This window comes from Marmota flaviventris, chromosome X (genome assembly GCF_047511675.1).
Source record: "Marmota flaviventris isolate mMarFla1 chromosome X, mMarFla1.hap1, whole genome shotgun sequence".
NCBI lineage: Eukaryota > Metazoa > Chordata > Mammalia > Rodentia > Sciuridae > Marmota > Marmota flaviventris.
The window spans coordinates 133,732,509-133,747,605 of NC_092518.1; the positions used below are offsets into that span (position 1 = coordinate 133,732,509).

General features: G+C 52.8%; 1 protein-coding gene across 4 annotated transcripts; it reads right to left on the minus strand.

Moving 5' to 3' along the window:
- Positions 1–677: 677 nt before the first annotated feature.
- Positions 678–9,591, minus strand: Irak1 (interleukin 1 receptor associated kinase 1). Of its 4 annotated transcripts, XM_027921695.2 has the most exons (14): positions 9,350–9,590; positions 9,102–9,269; positions 8,829–8,960; positions 8,599–8,702; positions 8,220–8,408; positions 7,877–7,941; positions 7,538–7,652; positions 6,687–6,805; positions 5,893–6,100; positions 5,205–5,270; positions 4,021–4,257; positions 2,931–3,321; positions 2,319–2,474; positions 678–1,781 (listed from the first exon to the last, which is right to left on the minus strand). In XM_027921695.2, exons 1-14 carry the CDS (start codon positions 9,483–9,485, stop codon positions 1,720–1,722), a joined length of 2,148 nt encoding a protein of 715 aa, XP_027777496.1. In that variant the 5' UTR covers positions 9,486–9,590; the 3' UTR covers positions 678–1,719. The 4 variants fall into 4 exon arrangements, with proteins under 4 accessions (XP_027777496.1, XP_027777500.1, XP_027777499.1 ...); XM_027921699.2 differs by lacking the exon at positions 8,220–8,408 and having other exon boundaries at positions 9,350–9,591; XM_027921698.2 differs by lacking the exon at positions 5,205–5,270 and having other exon boundaries at positions 9,350–9,591.
- Between the last annotated feature and the right edge of the window lie 5,506 nt (positions 9,592–15,097).

Below are 15,097 nucleotides of genomic sequence, written 5' to 3' on the forward strand. Positions count from 1 at the left end.
TCAAGAAAAAGAACTGAGGTATATAGATTGTAAAGGAAGAAGTAAAACTGTCTTTACTTGCCGATGAAATGGTTGTACATATAGATTCTCCCAAGGTATTTATCCCCAAAGTACTAGAACTGGTAAGTGAATTTAACTAGAGTCGGAATATATGGCCCATATATAAAACTCAACTGTATTTATATATATCATCAATGAACAACTAGTAAATGAAATGAAGGTACTACTTACGATGAAATAAAAAACCATGAACTAGCCAGGCGCAGTGGTGCACACCTGCAATCCCTGCGGCTTGGGAGGCTGAGGCAGGGGGATCACGAGTTCAAAGCCAGCCTCAGCAACTTAGCAAGGTGCTAAGCAACTCAGTGAGACCCTGTCTCTAAAATAAAATACAAAATAGGGCTGGGGATGTGGCTCAGTGTCCTTGAGTTCAATCCCCAGTACCCGCTCAGAAAAATCATGAACTATGTGAGGAAAAACTTAATGAGGTTAAAGTATGAAGCTGCAGCACTGTGGACTTATTCCCAGTCTGAGCCTGGCTACCTGGGAGTAGAAACAAGAGTCTCCACAGGATGAGCAGCCTGGAGTTTGGGCTGGAAACTCAAGAACCCTGAGACGTGACGTGCTAGAAAGCTCAAGGCTTTCAGAGCAAGAAATTGTACAAATATAGCCAGATATTGAAAGGTAAGTTTTTATTATGCAAGGACAACTTGGACTTCACCAATGCCTAGCTTTATGGGGGCATGTAGTGTGACTCATGAATGTGAATACAAAATCACTGTAAGCCTGTGCTACAGCCCTGGGCTACTTTTGAAGAGGACATTTAGTTGCACAAAACCTGACTTGCTTTTAAAAATGTGAGTCACATTTTCTTTTTCCCCAAAATATTGCTCTTCCCTTTCTGCCTCATCCCCAACTTCCTGCTTACTTGGGGCTTCTGTCTGGGTGACACAGGGCTTAGCCTTGCCAGACCTTGGGTAGCAGCCTCTCTGCCACGACCAGTGCCTGGGCCTGAGGCTGACACTTTGGTCTCTGGAGTCTGACTGGGCTTGGAGCCCATCTGCGGTGCCTAGGGGTGGTCTGGCTAGCAGGTGGTCACATTAGGCTAGCTCATGGCTCTCCAGGGCAGCCTGCAGACACGAGCCCAAGGCAGGGGGCACTGCTAGATTCTCTGGGATTTTAGAACTCTCTTGCCTCTACTAGTGGACTGAACCACAAGATAGCCATACTTTCTTTTCCAAATTACCAGTGACTGGGAGGGCCCCAGGCCTCACCGGCTTTGTTGTGTAGAATGGCTGCTTTTCCTCAGAGTTTTAGGAAAGTCCAGAGATGGGTTAAGGGCTGCTGCAGATGCCCAAGGGAGCCAGCTCCCACTGCAACAGCAGTCCCACTTGACTCTGGCCACTAGCCTGTTCAGCTGGCAGCCTTTCAATATACACCAGCCCACCCCTTAGATGATATCTGCTTGCCTTGACCCCAAGTGATGGACTGAAGGAAGGCTTCCGAGATGTTTTGTCCTATCAGTGGCTTCCAGCAGCCCTCCTGGCTCTGCCTCTGCCCACACCCCCTGAGCTGCAGGGGCCACCACCCAGTCTTCCCTGCCACGACAGGTCCCCACCCCTGCTGCCTGTAGGCTGCTGAGAGGGTCATGTGCAATGAGAACTTCCAACCATGAGAACTTTGACTTCTGGGTCTGGGGGATCTGCCCAGGTGGACAAATCAGCTCTGAAATTCGTCACTCTCTTCAGGTCCCTGTCTGTTTTCATGTTCCAGGTCCAAGCCTAGGAAGAGGAAAAACCACTTAGCAAACAGGGGCAGGCTCCCTGTCTGCTTGAAGCCCTGGCTTGAAGGCTGGGCCATGCTTCCTTTTCAGCTCCTGGGGCACTCTCTGGAATCAATTGAGGGCTTTTATTTCTAAGCAGCTCTTCAAATAGTCCCTGGAGTGGAAAATTCCTGCTGGGGCTTCATATTTTCTGGGAGCAAGGGGAACTGGCATCCTCAGGTTAGGGAAGGTACTGTCTGTCCTCAGGTGGTGGGGGACCTGGGCCACCAACTTCCTATGGGAGACATGGGGGACACGCTAGGCTGCTAGCCACCATTAGAAGGAGTGGCCTGCCTGGCCAGCCCACACCCTTGGTGAGTGGAGGCCTTGTCCGTGCAGTCAGAACAAATGCTCTGCTGTTCGGAGTTGGCATGGGGAAGTGCTTCTGTGTACCCTGGAGGTTGGTCATCCAGCTGCAACATGTGGGTAGGGTTGGGAGGGGACTCCCCTGGGGGCTGGATCCCTGGGAAGCTGAGTTGGAAGTGTCCCCAGGTACCTGGGACAGAGCTTGATGACAGCAGCTGCAGGCTGTCCAGGACCCCATCCTCATACAGGGCCAGCTTCTGCACCATTTTCTGTCGGGCTGGGTTGATGATGATCTGCGGTGGCTCTGACGATGACGAGGATAAGGCAGAGTTGCCCAGGGGTGATCCTGGGGCAGAGATAGCACCCTCTTAGCTGTCCTTAGCAACTCTTGGTAACACTCTAGCCTCACAAGTCTTCCCAGCACCAAGTCTAGCACCCTGCCTCACCAGCCTCAGGACAGAATTCCTTAGCAAACTCTGAGGCCAGGGCTGAGGGGACTGTGCCATGGACCCAGCTCTCAGGATAGGCAAGGAGCCCAAATACAGCCTTCCTTGTTTTTGGCTTGCAGGAGTGGGGCGGAAAGGGACTGCTGGCTTTCTGTCATCCACAGGGCATGACCAGGGGAGGGAAAGCATGACAGCACCAAACCATTCTCCATGCCCCTGTGGCCTTGAGCTTGCTAAGGACCTAGTGAACTGAACTACTTGGCCCCAATTCTTTCCTCTTCTGATCGCCTGGGTGGGGAATAGGGGGGATACTGCCAAAGCAGGCATCTGGTCCCTCTTCTGAACACCCCAGCTACCTTCCATGCATGTGGGCCGAAGGCCTGGGCCACTCCCCCAGCTTGACTCTCCAGCGGTGTCCCCCTGAGTACAGCCAGCCTCTTTGAGGGGTGCTGGGCCTGAGGGGCAGCTTGGGGACAAGTGCCAGGAGTGCAGGGCAGCAGAGAGGCCGGATATACTCTCGTCGCTCTCCACAGGCTGGTTGGGGCTTTTCAGGAGCTGCTGGGCAGCCTGGGCTGGGGCTTGTGAGGGCATTGCCAGGGGCTGCCATGGGACACCCCCACTCTGGACACTGCCAGTGGTAGACACATAGGAGTTCTCCTGTGGGGAAGGAGGGCTAGGGTTGGCAGCTTCTGGTTCCCAAGTAGGCCCTGCCACTGCTTCCTGCAGCTTCTCCAGCCTCTTGTACACCTATGTGGAGAGAAAGACTCTTAGGACATGCAGAGCCAACCTCCTGGTCAAAGCACAGGCCTGCCCTAGGTCATCTAGCACCTACTCTGGGGCTTAGATTGCTGTGGCAGGCCACATACAGCTGCTCTGGGAGCTGCAGGAACCACCAACCCAGCAGATCCGACAGCTGGAAAAGCTCTGCCCCTTGCTCCTTTGTTCCTGTCACAAGGAGTGCTGAGAGTCATGGCCACCAAGGCCAAGGACTCTTATTTTTCTTTTTTGCAGTATCTCTAAGCTACACCCTCAGCCTGTTTTATTTTGAGATGGGATCTCACCAAGTTGCTGAGGTCAGCCTCAAACTTGGGATCCTTCTGCCTCAGCCTCCCAAGAACTCTATTTTCAACTGTCACCAGAGGGAAGAGGAGGGAGGACCAAGGAGGGAAGAAAAAAAGGCAGATGCAGTGGCACAGTGTCACCAGTACGGGACATGGTAAGACTCCTTTCCTTTTATCAGAGACAAGGAATCAAAGCCCCATCCAGCAAAGCAGGTCTGCAGAGTTCTTTGGTTCAGTGGATCACTGCTCCAAGTAGAACCAAAGTGCAAGCAAGGGACGTTGGGAGACTTGTCTGTAGAAACAGACCCAGCAGGCACTGTGTTTAGCTTGCTACCCAGTAGGGCTAGCCACCCTCCCTACAGGCAGCTGGATTTCCCAGGGCTACCTGGGTCATGGGGGGTCTCTTCTTGGCCCGCCGGTGCAGGCAGCAGCAAGCCACCTGACCCAGGGCCAGGCCCAGCTGGGGCAGGCACGGCCCAGGCCTGGGGTCCAGGTGCTTCTTATAAATCTGGGCAGCGATGGGAGCAGCCCAGGCATCTGTGGTTGCACCTCCTTGGAGAGTGGTCTGGGTGCTTTTCAGGGCCACTCCAGCCTCTTCAGCCTCATCTTCAATCAGGTCTTTCTGTGGGACAGATACAGTGAGCATGGCTTCTGGGTGGCCAGAACTTCAGCTGGATTCCCCACACTCGTGCACTCAATAGTGTGGTCTTCTTTCTCCAGATTTATTGAACATGCACTGTGTGTCCAGTGCTGCCCCAGGCTCTAGGGATACAATGACAAACAGAATACCCTGGGCCCTACTACACCGAGCCAATTTCTTGGCAGGGGAAGACAGACACCAACAAACCTACTGGCTTGTTAGCAAAGCCCATGAGGCCTGAGCAAGAGGTAAAGGAAGGAGAGGTCCAATCTGGTTCACAGCTTGGCTGGGCTGAGTCCCTGTTGAGAGCCACAATGGATAGAAAGCCCCTACACAGGAGAAGTTTGTAAAAGGAAAAGAGCAAACAGTGGCCAAGCAAGTTCTGGGCCCAGGAATTGTCTGAATGCTGCCTGTATGTTAAGTCTTCTTTGCACACGGGGAAACAGGCTCAGCAAGGAGCAGGAATTTGCTTCAAGGCCCGGGTCTCATCTCTCAGCCCCGACACAGTACACAGTGGGACAGTCAAGAATGCAAGAGTGTGGGTGGAGCACTGACCTGCAACTTGTCGGGTAGGGCCTAGGGAAAGGCTTCCTAGTCTGCCCAATTCTCTACCACTGCATTTTCCAGGCCCCTGCCTTCTCTGAGTTCCACTACAGCTCTGGTCCCACAGCACCAAGACTGTCCTCATTCCTGTCCCCAGCCCAGATGGGGTCTTTCAGGGCCCACAGAATCTACAGAAGAGACAGGTTTCTCCTTGCAAAGTAAAGGAAGCTGTTCAGGGCCCTGCCCACTTTTAAAGATGAGTCAGCAGCAGCAGCAGCAGTGGCAGCCTTCTGTTGGACACTGGATCATTCACCCTCTGGGGCTGCACCTGTTGATTGCCAGGAGCAGTACCTCCCTCCCTTTCTGCCTTCCCTCAGGAGGCTCACCAGATATTTGGTCCTGGCTCCATGTGTCCTCACAGCCCTCTGGCCAGCCAGGGTCTCCAGCACTACCTAGAGGGCAGGGTGGAGAGTGTTGCCCCACACCGTGGCAGGGAGGTGCTGTGTGCAGAGGAGGCCTCTGGGGTGGGCATGGATCAGGGTTGACAGGGGTGTGGCCCCGGGGTAGGCAGAGGAGGACTGGCTCCCAGCAGGGACAGAGCCAGGTGTTATGGTACCACAGTGTAAGCAATTTGGAGGGCCTGCCTGAGGTAAAAGGATGCAAAATTAAGCCAGGCGTGGTGGTACACACCTGTATCCCAGCTACTTGGGAGGCTGAGGAAGGAGGATTGCCAATTTGAGGCCAGACTCAGCAACTTAGACCCTGTCTCAAAATAAAATGCAAAGGGCTGGGGCATAGCTCAGCAGTAGAGGGCGTGCCTAGCATGCAGCAGGCCTTGGGTCTAATCCTCAGTACCAGGAAAAAAAAAAAAAAGAATACAAAATTACAAACACGAAATCAGGTACAGGGGGAGGAAGGAGATTGCAAGGCAAGGAGTGCTCTGGAGCTGAGGCTTTCTTTGCTCCTTACCTGGATGACCTTTGGCCTTCACACACAATACTCCAGGCCCTCCTACCTTTAGCTACTGGTGGCTTTTCCTTCCCCCCAAGGCCAGTACACAAGCTAGCAGCTCACCACCCCAAAGCTGAAGGTGTCAGTGTCCACGGCCAGCCGGCCCGTCTTGATGTACTCCTCAGGCAGGTAAGCCAGGGTGCCCCGCACAGTGTGTGTCCGGGCCACAGCACTGCTCTGGCCAGGGTTGGTCCCTGCAAAGCGGCTGAAACGGGCCAGGCCAAAGTCTCCCAGCTTGGGCATCAGTCTCTCATCCAGAAGGACATTAGAACTTGAGGAGGAAAGAGAGACATCAGCCCAGGCTTGGCCCTGGCCTATTCTGTCCTCCACACCCAAGTGGCCCTGATGAAACTGGACTGGAGGCTGTCAGTCTGGTGCCTTGCCCATGTATGGTGGCTAGCACTGCCTTGTGTGTCCCAGTTGCCTGCTGAGTTCCAGGGTGTCCTTATAACAACTTGGCTTCTGCTCATCAGTGGGGCCCATTGGTGTCCTCATTTCCAAACCTGTGCCATGCAGGGATCCTCAATGACCTGGAACCCCCAGCTGTGATGTCCCAGGCTGAGCCCATCCCTATATCAGCAGAACTAGGCAAGCTGCCTGTCCCTGGGACACTGGGCAGGGCTCCACAACAAGCAGGGGATACTGCTTCCCTGACCAAAGGTTCAGTCTCTGCAGCTCTCCCAGGACCTTCCTCACCTCATATTTTTAAAAATTTTTTTAGTTGTCGATGGACCTTTATTTTATTTATTTGTTTGCTTATTTACTTATTTATATGTGGTGCTGAGAATTGAACCCAGTGCCTCACACATACTAGGCAAGTGCTCTACCACTGTGCCACACCCCAGCCCCCTCCTCACCTCTTGATGTCTCCGTGGATTAGGCTGGGGCTGTCCTGATGTAAAAACTGAATGGCCCGGGCTGTGCCCAGAAGGATGTCTAGTCGCTGAGTCCAGGAGAGAGGAGGGCAGGCTTCAGCCTGGGGTGACAAAAGGAGCAAAGATAGGGTCTTGAGGGAGGCTGGGGGCAGTTGTTCCTTGACCCCAACCCTCTACCCACTTGTCACTGTGTGGCCTGGAAGAAGCCAGCCATTCTATTATCTGAGTCTCAGTTTCCCCTTCTGGAAAATAAGGAGCAAAACATCCATGATTTAGTTCACGAATGGGAGAAGCAGCAGCTCCTCTAAGACTCTGCAAGGCACCGTGAGCTGGGAGAGTGGGGATGTTTCTAGGATTCACAACACATTGTGTGGGACATAGATTTCGGAAGTTTATTCCTTTGTCCTTGGGTGATCAGGAAGGTGTCAAGGACATTCTCCCCACATACCCCCAACACAGCCTGAGCGAGAAGGCCAGGAACCTCTTGCCTTGTGTGCGCTTGGCTCTTGTGCCTCATGAGCATGTCACTCAGGCAGGGCTAAGCCTCTGGGCAGCCTGTGCACATGGATCCCCTTTCCTCAAAGGCTATGCTGATAAAATCTTCCAGCTGCTGTGCTTGCATGGAGCAGAAGCTTGAGCCAATAATCCCCCTTTTAGAATAGTAGCCAGGAAGAGGGCACAAGAAAGAGTTCTGCAGAAAGCAGTGATCCACCTTGGGCCAAACCTTGAGCTAGATGCTATGGAGGAGCTGATAGCCCAGGCCCTGTGCTGGTCCTGTCCAGGTGCAAGAATGTTGTGAGTCCCAGCAAATGTGGTAGGTGAGGTGAGCCTACCTGGAAGTGGAGACGGTCTTCTAGGGAGCCATTGGGTAGGAACCCGTAGACAAGGCAGTAGAAGCCACTCTCAGCACAGTAGCCAGCAAAGTCCACAATATTTGGGTGACGAAACCTGTTTGAAAAGGTAAAGCCTGAGCCCTCTGGTTTTCCAGGCTCTACCACTTCCCATCTGGCCAGACTGGGTGGGCAGCCCTTGTTGCACCCTCACTTTGGCTGGCCCTGGCAGGCCTCAGTAGCCAAGGTAGCCATGTCCTATAGTATGCAGTCCTGGTGCCTGATGGGGCCCTGTACAGCTCTCTCCCTCTGCCTTGAGCCAGAGGGACCCCTGAGGCTCACCTTGATAGCTGTTTCACCTCAGTCAGGAAGCTCTGCTTCACCACAGTCCACTCTAGGTCAGACTCCTACAGCCCCAGGCATAGTGGGAGAAGGGGCAGGGAAAGTAGACAGTGTGAGCAACAGCTTGTCAGTCACTTCCAATGCTACCTAACCCAGGCCCAGGACAACAAGGGAGGGGGAAGGGTGTGTATGCCCCTTGAACTAGAATCAACACTAAGAGAATTGCTTGGGGGAAGCTTTAGAGTGGGGAGGGACTAGAGCAGTGAGGAGTAGTAGAGGGGAGGGGCTGGAGAAGCAAGGGCCAGAGGACCTTCCAGAGATTTCACCAGGATGCTATACCTACCTCTTTCAGCCTCTTCACGGCATAAGTTGTATTCCTCATCACTGCCTGGTACACACACCCAAAGCCGCCCTCCCCAATCCTGAGCTCCTCAGAGAAGTTGCGGGTTCCCTGGGAAATCTCACAGAGGGGCCAGCAGAATGGGGAGGAGTGGGCCCCCTGCAGTAGGGACACTGTGTTCTTTGGAATTAGCTGTTGGAAGAGACCCTGTGTCAAGTGAAGTCACTGTGTCCTCCCCTCTGCCCAGGCTGCAAGCTGCCCGAACCCCGGCTGCCTTCCAGTTGACTGGACTTGGCCAACTGGGGCTTTGAGGTGCATCAAAGACTGAGTTCCTTCCTCCTTGTGTAGAATTATTTCCTGGGGGTGGGCAGGGGACACCTACCTTGGTAGAGGAAGGGGCTGGAGACAGCAGTGGTGGCTGGACAGTAGAAGGGCTTGGAACAGGGAAGAGCTCAGGACCTGAATGAATCTGGGAGCCTGGAAAAGCTTCATAAAGACACCAGTGAGAGGCAGGCAGAGGCCCAGAGACCAGCAGCAAGGTCTACAGCCAGGATCACGGTCTAGGTGGCCCTTTCCTCAGGTCCATCAAGCCCCAAACCTAGGTCCTCTTACCTGGGGAGGGGAGGGTGGAGGCTGAGGAATGCAACTTCCGGGGGCTCCAGGCCTCGGCCTTAAAGGGTTCAGAGTTCTTGCTGGGCATCGGGACAGTGGTGCTGGGGGATGGAAGAGGGGTGGAAGGGTGCCCTGGGATGCCGAGGAGGAAAAGGAAGGTTGAGGCCCAGGTGGGAGTTCTTCTTGTGGTCCCGCCCCCTCGTTGGGCTCCGCGCCCGTGTCCTCCCATGAGTCCCCCATCCCCAGGGTCCCTGGGGGGCTGCGCGCGCTCACAAGACGTGATGATATCCCGTGCGCGCAGCAGCTGCAGGTGCGTGAGGATGTGCACGAGGTCGGCCACGCGCGCGTTGCGGTTGATCCAGGGCCACAGGACGCTGGCGGTGCGCTGCTCGGAGCGCTCGCACAGCCGCAGCTCTGTCTGGTCGCGTACGATCAGGGCCGCTGCGGGGCGGGGGGGCGTCAGGCATCGACGCCAGGAGCCCGGGCCCCCGCTCCGCCCCCCGCCGGCCGCCACCACCCACCGAACTGGCACCAGTCAGCGGGTTCCAGGGCGTCCATCACTTTGTAGAATCGGCACATGACCCAGGGCGGAACCTCATACAAGAAGTGCTGGGCGCCGGGAACCGCGGGCTCCCCCGGGCCTGGCCCCCCAGCCATTGCCACAGCCGCCGCCGGCCCGGGGCCTCTTGGGGCCACGGCGGGCGCAGGCCTGGGCCTGGGCCGGCCGGGTTCGCGGACACTGACTCACTTCCCCTTCAAGCCGGCCTCGTGCAACGCCCGGCGGGGCGGAAGAGGCGGCGCTCGGGTCCGCCGCCATCTTGCGCCCCGCCGCTGCCGCTGCTGCCCTTGGCCACACGGGGGCGCCTCGCCGCGCCAGAGGGAAGGGGCCCTGGTAGGAAGCGGTCCCTCTCCACCCCGGGGTGGCAAGTGAATTGGAGGCCCACGACCACAGACCTTCACCACGGTGTGGTGGGCAGGGTGGACTTTCAGGAGTAGAGGCCCTCTGAATGGGGCTCTGAAGGATGAACGACTCCCATTTCTGGGGACGAAGGTTATAGCAGAGGTACAGGATGTTCCAGAAAGGCGGCTTCTGCCAAGCCTGGTGAACGTCACTGGTAGGCCCAATTAAGAAGTTTTGGCTTTATTTTAGGAGGCAGAGGACATCAGTAGAATTCTAGGCAGGAAGGGGTCAGATGTGCGCCACAGAAAGGCCCCCAGGTTGACTGCTCAGCTGGTGACAGGCTGGATGCAGAGAGAACTGTACACCAGGCTACCTCCTGTGCCCTGGATCTCATCTTTCCCACTCCTTCACGAACCTGCACCAGCAATTGTTAGGTCTTGGAAATATCTGCCACATTTCCTTCTTTGCTGGCTCCTCACTAGCACATGAACACATTTAATGTTTCTTCACAACAGGCTTTTGCTCCACTCCCAGCTTCTGCTGTCCCTCCTCTTTTCTGTTACACTTTTGGTCAGTTTGTACCTCTCCCTGTGGGGAAGGCAGAGTCCAGAAACTTCTCCTACCCTCTTTTCTAAAGCTTACATCAGTCAGTCACCAAAACCTATGTGGCTGATGTCACAACCTATGACCTCAGCCACATAAGTCTTCTTTTGCTTATTTCCTCATTTTTTTTTAAATATTGGATATTGAACCCAGGGGCACTCTACCACAGAGCTACATCCCCAGCCCTTTTCATTTTTGAGATAAGGTCTTGGTAATTTGCTGAAGCTGACCTCAAACTTGCCATCCTCCTGCCTCAGATTTCTAACACCAGCCCCCCCACCCCTTGTGTTCTTCACCCATGGATATTTCTGGCCGCATCTCAGCAGCCACTACTTTCCTAAGGTCTCACTGAATTCTGAGCCCCACCCCTTCCCTAGAGGCCCACTGCCCTTGCCATTAATTATTACCTCTTACCTGCATGAATGTGCTACCTTTCTGAAGGGGCTCACTGCTCTGTTGATCTTCCTTGGGTACAATCACACCACAGCATTTTATTGCATAAGACTTTCCCAAGATTCCCAAAGCCCATGGAGTCCCACCTTTTTATAGTGGCCTACAGGGCTGGTCGGTGTATCCCCTGCCCACCCAAGAAGAGTATAGACCTCTGCACACATCAGTGGTCTTAAGCCATTCAGAACCCCTTAGGTGTCCTGAAATATATCTAGCATGCTGTCCCTCAAAGCTGTGAGAATGCAAATGCTACTGGCATACCCTTTACCAGAAGGTTGAGCTCAAACAGCTGTGGTGAAAACTTCCCAAGCCTCCCCACTATACCTGTGGTCTTATGCACATCTTCCTAAACTCCCTGAAGCTCCACACCTCTGCTTATCTGACCTTCCCACTGCTCAGGAGACCCAAAGGTAGCAATGGGGCCTCTTTTCTCCAGCTGGATGCATCCTTGTAAGGCAATATTCCGACAGTCCCTCTTGCCTTAATCCCACCTGCAAGGAGGTTCCCCTATCCACTAGCTTATCCTCTCAGGAATTTAGAACTGTTTCCAGAAACAAGGTCTTGCCAAAACCCATGAATGGTCCCCACTAGAGCCTCTTCCCTGAAGCTACAGCCACTGTAGCCAGTCTTGAAGATGAGGGCAACCGGGCCCTGGGCCCTAGTGGCTTCTCATGGAACAATCTTCACTGTGATATATACCAACTCCAGTATCCCAAATTATTATGCATATATGTGCTGAGCTCTATGGTGCAAAGACTTGGTCCTCCTTGGGCACTGAGGGAAATGAGCTCCAGGAACAGGTCTAGCACACAAGAGATGTTCAATGTATACAGGTTTCATTTTCAATTCTCTCATTTAACATTCAAGGCCAGGACTTAGAGGGGACTTTTTAGTAGCTGTGCCCACATATGCAGGTGAATCTGGACTCTGGGTGACTCCACAGTCCCACTGCTCCATGCCATTGTCCTCTCCTTCAGCCTAGCACCAGCATGAGGACAGCTGTGGCCTGAGTGGGTACCCTTATAGGAAGCCAGTGACAACAAGGCCTCCTTTGCACATGCCCTTTCCGGGTCAGGGAGCCACATTAGCTGTCAGCAGAGGCCATGCAAGGGTCTCAGCTACAATGGACCACAGGAGTCAGAGTTGGGCGGAGGGTATCTGATAGCATCACAGCACATTGGAACTTAGGAGGTGCCCTGCCATATTGGTAAGGAACACTAAGTTGTGCAGCAGGCAGACTTAGGCCACACCCTTCCTATCATACAGTGGAGCAGTAGGCCTGGAAAGTACTGACTTGGAGCAGGATAAGGAGGATGCCAGGAAGGCCAGCATATGAAGCAGGCTTCCTTTCCCTCCCATGACAGAGCAGTCCTGAGAGTGGCTATTGGTGTTCAGGGACAGCTGGATCAAATGTGCAACATACCACCATGCTGTCAGGTGAGCTGGAGGGGACTGCTGACTTACAATGAAAGCCCAGACCTTGAGTCACTTTCACAGAGAGATTTATCGAGAATGCTAACAGCACAGGATACAGTACTTCCCAACAAAAGGTGCAAACGCGTCACTTAGAAAGGCATGCTGAGTATTCTTTGCTTTCACATGTATTAAAAAACTTACAAAAATAAAATAAAACTGCGTGCTGCCCATCTTTTCAAATAGTAAAAGAACCTTATGAAAAAACCACTTGATTTTACAACAAAAGACACAAACGGACATTTTTATGTAAATTTATAAGGCAAACTCTTTATATAATAAATAGGTTACAGGGATTCAGTGGGGGGTGTTTTTGAAACGTATACAGGTACATTCAGACAGGTTTACTGAAATGGTACAAATTTCCTTAATAAATTGCCTTTTGTTTTTAAATATATCAGTGCTTTCAGTCATTTGGCTATACACAAAGAACCTTTTTTGAACACTACAAAAAAGCAATCAATATTTTTGTTTTTAAAACGACCTACTTATTTTCTAAAGTAATTGTCCCAAAACACAAAAACTGAAGGTGAATGCGACAGAGGGCTTTTAGAGACCCCCTCCAGCTAAGTCTGTCCTGGGCTTCTCCCAGTACCCCATGCATCCCCCAACTTCAGGCAGGCTTTCCAGCTGGAGCCAGCTCCCTTTAGTACAGGGTGGCCTGTCACTAGCAGCACTGTCTCACAGATCCATTTGGGAGGGGGCCAACATCCTGCCTTGTTTTTCCAGCTACTAAACTCCATGTGCAAATGGTCACTCAAGGCATCACTGTCCTTGCCTGAAGGCATTAAGGGAGCACCAGTCTGTCCTTGTTCTGAGAGCCCAGAACAATCTCAACCAAGGGTAATGGCTTCTGAGAAGGATCTGTTTGCTATGGAAAGGGAAGGGGGTGTGTCACATCCAAATTTTGCTGGGGACCAGATGAAAGCAGATAGAGACAGCCAGTACCCTCCACTGTCATAACCCCCAGGATGGTAGGGAACAGAGATATCACATTAGTGCTGTATCCCTTGGAGGCAGGATAGGGCAGGAAAGAAGTGTTCTGACTGGTAATTTCCCCGGGGCATATCTTGGAGACAAGAATGCCCCTTGCTTATCAACCTGGCCTTATCCAGAAACAGCAGCAGTCAGGTGGGGAGTGGCCAATCCATCTGCCAACCCACCCCTAACCTGTGTCCACAGTGGGACATAGGGGCATGGGGAACCAGCTGCATACTCAGGCACAAGACCCTCCCTCCTCCCTCTTTAGCAGGGTCAGCTCTGCTCTCATATCCCCTCCTGGCTCTCCTTGAAGGAACAACAATCTTGTCTTTCCTAAAAATAACAATGATGGTAATAATCTGGGGGATGGGGAGCCAAAAGAATTCGCTGGATGGAATAAAAACTGATTTTGCTCTGACTTTGAAAATGGCAACACATCAGCTTATTCGGTCTGTTGGCTTGGAATGGGACTCCAGGGCTCAACCTCTTTGAGTGGTTTCTGGATGATCTGGGCAGGGGTCATCTCTTCAGATTGCCCCTCTTGTCTCAGTCACCATTCCCCTCCTTCCGAATGCTTTTTAAAAAAAAAAAGGTGTCTAGAAGCATTTGTCTCTGGAACAATTACTTTAAACATGGTTACAATACAGACTTCAGTTCAAACACAGAAGAGATTTACTTAGCAAAGTTCCTTTCACCCACCAAAAATTACACAAATATAAGCCTCAACACCACAGTTAAGAGGACCAGTAGAAAGAACCTCATGTTTGGAACACAAAAGGAGGGAAAAGAAAAACAAACCAAACCCAAACAGAAAAACCCCAGAAAGACAAGGAAAGGGCGAAGAAGGAAAGGGAAGGAGAGCAAACACAGCACACATTACAGTGTCCAGGTACACGGGGAGCCCAGCACGAGGAAAGGGCTCGGCACACATTGAGTAACAGTCCTGGTGATATTTGGTCATATATTCATCAACTACTGACTCTGGAGCGGCTGTTATTGATTGAAGCAGTGACAAATCAAATGGAAAAGGAGGCCGTGGTAGCAAGGGAAGGAGCAGGCTTCAAGTTCTGTAAGCCTTTTGCACTCCACTGTCCAGCTCCCCAGAAACACTGAACCGGGTGGGCCCTGCTCCATCCGGGCAGGGCTAGAGGTCACCGGGTGAGGCTAACTCAGGCGCTGATTTCACATCAGTCACAAAGCACACACGTGGACACCCACCTGTCAGTGGCCAATCAGCGGCAATGGCGTCTCATCTCCTCTGCCCCCATCCCAGGCTGGCTAGGAAAGAACGTCGCGACCCACTGCTAATACTGAATGCATACTGAAACAGGCCCTGGGACATGGGCCCAGAGGCTGCCCAGCTCCAGTCCTCCAAGGGGCCTGAAGGTAGACCGGCCACTCAAAGGGCCTACGACCGTCTCTCTGTTGGATTCTGGCCTCAGAGAAGCAATGATATGGGGAGGGGTAGATTTTGGCCCTAGTGATTATAATGCTCTCTGCTTTGGAAGAACAAGTTTCTGGATTTTGTTTTTTGGTGTTTTTAATTACTTAAAAAATGATCAAAGAGAACTGTTACAGCTAAACTCTCTAGCGGTATTGCTCATTAAGAATTACAAAAGCAAATGCAATTACTCGTGGGAGAGAAGAGAAAGGGACACTTCTGGCATCTCCACTACTTCCTGGAGTGGACCCAGTGGACTGCCCCATGTGGTTCTGGGGTCCCTGGCATTCTACCTGGTGCAGCTCATGGGTTCAGAGACAAGATAGGTCTCATCTCCCCTCCAGCCATCAGACCCAGTAAAGTAGGGAGAGTGAAATGCTTCGAGCCTTGCTGGTGGGGAGGCCTACCATGGGCTCCCCC

Coding starts and splice junctions, on each gene's coding strand:
- Irak1 (XM_027921695.2), bottom strand. CDS start 9,485: ATGGCTGGGGGGCCAGGCCCGGGGGAGCCCGCGGTTCCCGGCGCCCAG. Junction 5,271..5,892: donor ACACCTTCAGCTTTGGGGTG/GTGAGCTGCTAG, acceptor CCTGCCCTCTAG/GTAGTGCTGGAGACCCTGGC. Junction 3,322..4,020: donor AGAGACCCCCCATGACCCAG/GTAGCCCTGGGA, acceptor CTCTCCACATAG/GTGTACAAGAGGCTGGAGAA.